The following is a 9,045-nucleotide window of genomic DNA, read 5'->3' on the forward strand; positions in this document are numbered from 1 at the left end:
CAGCACCTCTCTTTGGCTGCATCTGCGCTGGAGCCGCTGGAAAAACTGAGGCCTCCCTTCGCAGTCGGGCCGCGTGTGCCACCATCTGCCACCTGTGCACCCCAGTCCGTCACACACACTGTCCTGCCTTTGTTCTGCCAATTGCCAGTGCCTAGGCTGAAGCTTCAGCAGGCCTCGAACCGGGACCCAAAGCGAGTCTGCGTAGGCACTTGGCAATTTTTGGAAGGGAGGTGGATAAAAAAGTAGGTGGGTGTGAGAAGAATGAAAGAGCTTCATTTGACAGAGTAATTAGAGATCTGAAGTGATTTTACTTTTATTTCCTTCATGTTAAGCCAATCATGAGATTTCACAGTGATTTCTGGGTGGGGGCAGAAGGAAGGTGGTGTTACGCGTCATCACGGCTGTGGCCCTGGTGGCCTGCGGAGGCACAGGCAGGGTGGGTCCTCCCTCACTGGGGCAGCTGGAGGAGCACGGACTGCCCCGCCGGCAGGTAGGTGATGTTCCGAGAGCGTGACAGCTGGTACGCAATGTCCTCTGCGGCTTCCAGCTTGCGCAGCTCGATCAGGCCGTCCCCCGCGGTGGCCAGCGAGTTGGCGATCAGCTCGGCTGCCTTGGAGTCGCCCTCGGCAGAGATGATGGCCGCCTTTTTCTGCTGCTCAGCCTAAAAGAGTGGAGGTGGAGAAAGACTAAGATCAAACCTCAGGGCCAGGTTACAGCCCGGAAACACCTTCTCTGGAAAGGTGTCTTCACTGGTTCCCGAAGGCACCCTGGGAACTTAACTCCGGCCCCTGATGGCGTCGGCAAGCACACTGCCACCCGGTCCTCCTCTTCCCTTAACACCCACTTCTCGTCATCGCAGGGACGCATTTCTGTTGGCTGTACAAACATGTCTTATTTCAAAGTCCTCATTAATATTAATAGCTGTCTAATGTCGCCACCCTACTCTGAGCCAGGAGGATCCAAGGCCAAGGAAAGCAGGAGAAAAAGAAAGGGGGAATCAATCCTCAGGCTTATGTTTCCCTCCGGTCTCAAATCGAAGCAACTTTCATCAAAGCCAGGACAGCTAAGCAATAGCAGCATGCACTTGTGACTCTCCCTCAAGGTGCCTGGGAACCGGGATGGCTCCTGACCAGGGACCCAGGTGCCCAGAGTGAGATCTCCTAGGCTTGCCTGACCTGCATCAATAGGATGACATCTCTCTGCAATGTGTGACTTTCAGAAGTGTGAGAAGAGGATACAGTATCAAGCCTCTCTGAAATTAACGCACAACTTTGAAACCGCTAGGCTCTTTCTGTTTGCTCAAGAAATATTTATTGTGCACTTAGCATCGCCAGGCACGGTTCTAGACTTGTTAAAAGCTCTGGAATTATGGCAGGTACAAACTCTGTTTACACAGTTTACATTCTCCAAAATTAAATCTATCCCTCTTTTCCTTATTTATTTCTTGCCGTCTCCCCCTCCTCACCACCAGTGGAGAGCAAGGAATAAACACATCTTTGCAAAGACAAGGAGAATCAGGCTGCTACGCAAACAAACAGCGTCCTATCACACTCTTTGACACATCTGGATGGATTTAGCATCAAAAAAAAAAAAAATCTAGTGACGAAAGCACATCTGCCACGTTTGACCGCTTTTTGCTGTCAGCTTTCACTATGTGACCGTGGTTAAAAATGACTTCTTGGTGAAGCTGAAAATATTCCAGCAGAAACAGTTTTATTTGTAGGAGACTGTTTTTGATCTTAGGGAAGTGGAAGAAAAATGACTCTTCGGTGATTTAGGAATGTAACTTCACGTATCCCTGACGAGCCCCCAAAGACTCTCGAACCAATTGCAGGAGTACGGTTCCTCCGATCCCTTTCTGATTATCTCGGAAGAAGAGATGACAGATGATGAATTTCCAGGCCACCCAGCAAACGGGAAGCGGAGCACAGGAGAAAGGGAAAGAGAGGCTCCTGCCATCTGGTTGAACGCTCACCTTTTCCACCACGAATCTGGCTCTCTCTGCTTCCTGCTGAGCCACCTGTTTGGCTTCCACCGCTTCTGTGAACTCCTTCCCAAAGGTCAGATGCGTCTAAGGGGAGAGAGTGAGCGCAAGATGAGGCGGTGTGATTGCTTAGACAGCACTGCTGGGAGGCCTCCCCAGCCGCGGGAGGGAAGAGGCCAGGAATGGCTCTAGCAGCTGGAGGCATCCGTGAGGCCACAACACCCTTCCACCCCCACATCCTCGTCCAAACTGAGTTTACACCCCAGAATCCTCGGCTGCCCAAGCTGCTCCTGTACGTCACTCTGTCATCCTCAGTGTGGTGGTCTCCTGCAGAAAATGGCACCTGGGGCTTTTGGTGGAGCCCACAATATCAGAAGTACCTACTCAGTCGACCACCTCCCCAGAGGAGGAGACCTGTGGGTTCCAGGACCCCCCACCACTGACTAGTGTTCTCCCAGGATCCTTTGCTGCCCTGTTCAAAGGCCCAAGAGAGGCCAGATGGAAAACTGAGCCCCTGAGAGTGGGGAATGCAGCTGGTTCCCAGGGATCCAAGAGCCTGATCTGCTCTGCTTATGGATTAACCAGTCCACTCCTTCCTACGGCAGCTCCACCACTGAACAGGAAGAGGACGAGAAAAGGTGGAATGCAGATCACGGTATTCCCGGGGCGAGTGGTTCTGGCAAAAGGTTTCAAAGAAAGAGAAGGCAGGTAAAGCCATTGGTCAGGGTGATGGTTTAGAAGTCTGAATATCCATAGACCTCCCCTAATCACAAAAATGAGACTTGGCCGAAGGCACTGTCTCTAAAGATAGCACAAAAAATGGGGACAGATCTCAGAACTCCTGACATAGCCTGGAGCAATTTACTTACTCATCCAACTTTTCACTGAAAAAGAGGAAAGAGAGGGAAGAAGAGCATCGGTTTTGCCATCACATTCTACTTGTTTTACTTCTTCCTCCGCCCTCCCAATCTCTGTTTTTTAAAAAATATAAGCAGCCCCCAACTTCTCCTGAAGAGCGAACCCCGGTCCTGCTCTCTTCCAGCATTTTTAACACTCCTAACTCCTAAACTGCAGGTGTTCTACTCTGCCTGATCCGTTTCTGGACCCTTCTTCAAAGTTTGGGTAAGAAAATATGATCCTGAGAAGTGAAAAATGAAATGTATAATTAGGGAATAAAATTTCTTTCGGAAAGGGCCAGCCAAGGGCAGCAAATTCTCCATGAAATCTCATTTTCTTTGTGCACCTCTTAGATATGGTTTCTTGCAGTCAGCCCGCATTTCCCCAGAATGGTGTATGTGGTTAAAGTCTAGTAAAATGCCAAGTTTTTTCCTGGGTGTTTACTTAGTGTTTTCTTACGGCCAAGGCGCTCAGGGTAACAGTAAATGGGGGAGATGAGGGGTGGCGCTTGCCAGAGGAGCCGAAGGGCTGCAGCCTGGCATCTTGCCAGCAGAGGGAGCCCCAAGTCTCCTGGACTTGAGCAGCTGGAGCGAGACTGAGCAGTGCCCTCCGGGTTAGCGCTGGGTGTCACAGAGCGTGACTGTTTAAACAGCTGCACAGATGCTGGGCGGGAAGTGGGGCCTTTCCTTAGTGATGCACAGGAGAACTGAACAGGAAACACTTTACCTCACTACCTGAACAAATCACTCCAAATGATTTTTCCCAGAGAATCTAGAAACACGACCCCTTCCCCTCACCCTCCTCCACCTGAAATGCTATCCTGCCTGTATTGCTTTCTGTCTGAGTTATGACATTCAATGTCATGTAAATACACAGACTATAAGGTCTCAAGAGGATAGCTTACGCCTCAGAGATGTCCCCTGCCCCCTCTACCAGGCCTTGGGGAACAGGACCATTCATTTACACTCTCTCACCTTTCACTGGGGGTTCCCAGAACTCACTTCACTGAACTTCGGACTGCAAGTGTTAGGAAGCTCCCAGGGGCCACGCTGGGAGGCCTGTGCTACGGAGAAAGACTACCTGAGCTGCTCTCTGTCCCTACTGGGCAGTTTCTTCCTGTGTCAGAGTTAACACGACATCACTTTCTGGGGAACTTTGGGGAACACTCACGGTTTGGATGTAGTGCCCAGGGACCATGTGGGTATGACCAGAGGTCATATGAAAAATGCGTGTGGCAGAGGAGAGTTAGAAGAACCCACGACCAAAAACAAACTCAAGGAAACGGCCTCATACCGTCAACCAGTTTCCATGTTTTCAAGTCTCACATCTTCAAAGTGGAAGGCAGAACCTAATAGTGTCTACCCAGAAATGGAGCCAGGCACCTCGAAAGAACTGCGGCCCCTTCCCCGCGGGCTCCCCAAGGATCTTACCAAGGACACGTCGTCCAGGATGAGCCCAAAGGTTGCTGCTCGCTCCGTGAGGTCATCGCTCACCTGCCTGGAGACCAGCTCTCTCTGGGTGATCAGTTCCCCTGCGTCGAAGCGAGCCTGGTTTCAAAGGGAGGGGCAGAAACGTTGGTGAGGTTAATGAGGGAGCAGAAAAGGAACCGGGAAACTAACAGCCACACCCCACCCAACCCACTGCCAAGCTCTTCCTGCCACCTAGCAACTGCTTGGGGACGTGCTCCGTGCTCGAGGCCGAGGGCCCTGTTCACTCACCACCACTGACTTGAGGATCTCCGTAGTGATGGACGGCAGCACGCGCTCGTCGTAGTCCTCTCCGATGCTGGTGAAGATGCGCGGGAGCTGGCTGGCGACAGGCCGGAAGAGGATGCGCAGCGTGATGTTGACATTCTGTAAATCTTTGGGTAGGGGACAAACACTGGAGTTAGAAGCAAGTTTGCTGATTATAAGGCCCTAGAGGGCAAGGAGAGGGTATGCCTGGCTTTCTTGGTGGAGAACCTAGCAGAACATTGCACAGTTAGGAAATTCTTTCTTTCTTTTTCTTTTCTTTTCTTTTTTTGTGACGGGATGTCCTTCTGTTGCCCAGGCTGGAGTGTAGCAGTGACTTGATCATACTTCACGGAAATCTCAAACTCCTGGGCTCAAGTGATCCTCCTGCCTCAGCCTCCCTAGTAACAGGGACTACAGGGTGTGTGCCATTGCACCTGGCTAATTTTTTTTGGTATTTTTTATAGAGACAGGGTCTCCCTATGTTGCTTAGCTGGTCTTGAACTTGTGGCCTCCCATAATGCAATCCTCCCTACAATGCTAGGAATACAGGCATGAGCTGCTATGCCTGGCCGAAACTTCTTAAAGGTTTCAGTGATATCAGCTTTTCAGTACATCTGTCCTGCATGCCCTCTGATACAAGCAATTCAGATTACATGTCTAATAGGTGACACGTAATGTTTGAAACACTGAACATTTTAAGGCAACAGATAGGCCAATGCCAAAAATTCTAGGGTGAGGGGCTTTTTTTTTTTTCTGAGACCGAGTCTCACTCTGTTGCCCTGAGTGGAGTGCTGTGGCGTCAGCCTAGCTCACAGCAACCTCAAACTCCTGCGCTAAAGCGATCCTCCTGCCTCAGCCTCCTGAGTAGCTGGGACTACAGGCGTGCACCACAACACCTGGCTAATTTTTCTATTTTTAGTAGAGACGGGGTCTCGTTCTTGCTCAGGCTAGTCTCGAACTCCTGAGCTCAAGCTATCTAGCCGCCTCGGCCTCCCAGAGTGCTAGGATTACAGGTGTGAGCCACCGCGCCCGGCCTGAGCTTATTTTCTTGTCCATGAGAATGAGGATGATTTCATCTGCCTTCTAGGCCTTGCAGGAATGTTGGGGGAAAGTGAAGGAGAAAAGAGACATAAAAGCACTGTCAGATGTGTGACAGACCTAACAGGTGATCAGACTCATCTATGGTCTGTTTCTCATTACTTGGCCCAGTCAAAGGACCCAGGAAGAGAATTGCACCTTCCTGCAAACATTTCAGGCCTGCTTGGAGCTAATGCACTGTGGACCAAGTGCCCATGAGATAGAGTCCTGGACCAGGCACCAAGAGAGGTGGGAAATGCACTAATACATACAAGTCCCTGATCTCTGGATGTTCCTATCCACTGAAATAGGTACATAGTTTAGAATTAGGTTATATATTCTTAGAATAATTACAAAACAGCACAGAAATAAATCCCAAAGAGGTGGGAAGTTTAGAAGTAGGCTTTTAAGTTAAATTTTATGTTTCTCCATTATTTTATTTCGTCTTTTGTGGTAGGCAAGCCAGACCCTTTACAGGAAGCTGCTGCTCCTCCGGATCAGGAGCTACAGAACAGATTTACCATTCACTTGTCCCTCTCCTCTCTGCCCGACACCCTTCTCACTCTGCAAGTCCCAGCTCAGACGTGCTTTCCTCACAGGAGCTTTCTCACACCCATGGGAGTCAGCTGCTCTCTTCTGTGCTTCCCCAGCACTACCTATGACCTTCGGTCTGGTACCCACCCCACTCTGCTGTCACTGCTTGTTCGCACGTCTATCTTCCTAGCTGGCCTGAGCTCCTTAAATGCTCCTGTTTTAGCGTCCTTTGAACTACCCTCACTCTCCAACCCAGCACAAAGCCTGGCGCAATCACGACAAGCAAATGTCTGCTGAGGAGACGGCAATGAAGGTATCGCCTGCCACCAAGAAACCAATGTCCACAACCTTCTCCTCTCTGTGTGTAGAAAAGGCACTCCTGGACCACACCTGCTATTCCATGTACTGCCTGGACGGGAGAGAACGGTGATGGCAAATCATTTCGGGCTCTGACTGGTAACCCAGTGGAGCATCACAGACGCCAGGAGGGGGCTCTCAGGGCCGTGGGCCTCAGCCCGTGGGGTGACAATGCGAAGTGTGCACTGCTGGATCACAGGCCGTGGAAAGCAAGGTAAAGGGTAACTCAGCTACGAAGGCAGACAGGAGACTGGTTCATATATTCATGCCGGGGAACAAAAGCTGATGGGAAGGGTTAACCGAGGGGGCAAAAGCCACAATTAGATTTCTTTAAAATAAGATTACGTAACTCTTAAGATGTACCTTAAGAGGCATATTTCTCTAAATGTGTACTGTCGTCCGTGTGTGTACCTTACGTAGGCATTTCTTTCTAAGAATTCACATAAACCTCTCCAGGGTAAATATGGTACCAATTCTTTTTTTTAAGAGACAGGGTCTCACTCTGTCACCCAGGCTGGAGTGCTCTGGCCTGAGCATAGCTCACTGCAGCCTCAAACTCCCAGGCTCAAGCGATCTTCCTGCCTCAGCCTCCTGAGTAGCTGGTACTACCGGTGCGTGCCACCACACCTGACTAATTTTCTCATTTTTTTTAAACAGACGGGGTCTCACTATGTTGCCCAGGCTTCCCTGGCCTGCTAGCAATTCTTATGATGTGCAGTCCAACCTCTTTTGGATTCTGGTGTCCCGTAGATGCTTCTGGACCTGACAAAAGAGCAGAGCACCCCTTCCACACTCCCCACTGTACCTGACACACAGGAAGGACTCACCTTTGCTACCAGTGATGACTGGTACGTTACGTGGTCGAGAGCGGCAGTCAAAGATAATTGGTTTCTGTACCCATGGGATGAGAAAGTGAGTCCCTTCCCCTACCACAATGTCCTGCACTCCACGGAATCGGTCAAAGATGACAGCTCTGTGCCCAGCATCCACTAGGAAGGAAGGATGACAGGTCAGAAAAATGCCTTCATCCTTTCACCAAAAGGATTATGTCTTTGAAAGAGCCCTAGTGCTTTCTGTTCACTTAAGTCTCCCCTCTCTTGCTCTGTCTTCCCGAACGTCTGGTCTCAAGAGACTTCTAAATAGCTACAAAACTAAGCAATCACTTCCCAGCCCATTTGTCTCCCCAAGGACTTCGGTAATAGACTCTATTACTTCGCATCCTTTCTCCTTGAAAGAACTGGCTGTTAATCTTCTGATCAACCATCCCATCCCCAAACTCCCACCAACACATTTCCAGGAATCACCTCCCAAAACTTCTAAAACTCAACTCAACTTCGCTGTTACCCCATGTCCATCCTGGCTCCAGTTTAATCCAGTGCTCCAAGAAGCAGCATCCTCAATACAGGAATCCTAAATTTCGGAAATTCTCATTTTTTCTTCCTGATAGTTTGGTTTCTCTACAATTTTAAGGGGTTGCAGAGCTTTCTTGTTGATTCAGAGAGAAATTTAGTGACAGCAACTACCATCTAGTTGTGCAGATGTGGCCAAAAGGATCGCAGTACTCTAAAGAAGTGTTGTGTAAGCCAAGCAGGCTTTTCTAATCAGCTGCCCCTCTGGACTTCACAGTCAGGCCAAATATCTTCACTCTGAAAGTAAGCCTCCTCCTGTCAGCCGCACACCAGACAGGTACGTCTACTGCTGCTTTGTGGCAGTGAACGATATAGAATGTCAGAGTTGAAAGGGGTCTTAAGAGATAAACTAGTTCAATCCCATTGCTTGACCAATGAGAAAGCTGAGGCCTAGAGAGGCCTTGGGAAGTGACTTGCCCAAGGCCACACAGTAAAGTAGAAGAAAAGCCAGCCTCCCCTCCTGCTACACTGTAAAAGATGGGCAATGCATCTCAAAGATATCTTCTCTGAAACCACCCAACTTCAGCAGAGCGAAAACTCCTGCTCAGGACAAGGTCACTCCAGCAGGTCTAGAGCCTTTGCTGAGTTATTCCACACACAAGCAGAAAAGAACAAAGGAGATCTCCATTTCAGCTAGCCAATGAAATCTTGACACTCTGCTGTAGTGCTTAGGTGGTGCAGCATCACTTCGAACTGACAAGAGCAGCTAGAAACATCCAACCAGCAATTGGGCTGGGAGGCTCTTTTTGAGTATAAGCTCTGAGTGAATCTATGGCTAAAAGGACAGGGGCCCCGATAACAATGCAACCGTACAGAGCAGGATGGCAGTAGGTGAGCCCTGTAGGCCACAAACACATTCACAGACAGCAGCTACCATCAGGAGTGTCACATGGGCTTTGCAGACAAACAGCAATCTTCCCACAAAGGACAGTGACCCCCCCCACCCCGCAGTGCCTCACCATTATACAAGGCAGAGTTCACCACGCCTCCTGCAACGGCTAAGGCCAGGCCGAACTTGCCAATGGACTCAAACACTTTGGCAGCCATGTTTCCT

General features: G+C 49.8%; 1 protein-coding gene across 3 annotated transcripts in view; it reads right to left on the reverse strand.

Moving 5' to 3' along the window:
- Positions 1-288: 288 nt before the first annotated feature.
- PHB (prohibitin) overlaps positions 289-9,045 on the reverse strand; it is a 15,971-nt gene continuing 7,214 nt past the window's right edge. Inside the window, exons 3-8 of one of the 3 annotated variants that reach the window (XM_012662401.1) lie at positions 8,951-9,038; positions 7,410-7,571; positions 4,600-4,742; positions 4,312-4,428; positions 1,976-2,071; positions 289-661 (exon numbers count right to left, since the gene is read on the reverse strand). In XM_012662401.1, coding sequence (XP_012517855.1) covers positions 449-661; positions 1,976-2,071; positions 4,312-4,428; positions 4,600-4,742; positions 7,410-7,571; positions 8,951-9,038 — 819 coding nt within the window. In that variant the 3' untranslated portion in view covers positions 289-448. The remainder of the gene's footprint in view (positions 662-1,975; positions 2,072-4,311; positions 4,429-4,599; positions 4,743-7,409; positions 7,572-8,950; positions 9,039-9,045) is intronic. The other 2 variants (XM_012662384.1, XM_012662392.1) reach the window with 2 other exon arrangements.

The sequence above is a fragment of the Propithecus coquereli genome, unplaced genomic scaffold (assembly GCF_000956105.1).
Source record: "Propithecus coquereli isolate 6110/MARCELLA unplaced genomic scaffold, Pcoq_1.0 Scaffold119, whole genome shotgun sequence".
Taxonomy (NCBI): domain Eukaryota; kingdom Metazoa; phylum Chordata; class Mammalia; order Primates; family Indriidae; genus Propithecus; species Propithecus coquereli.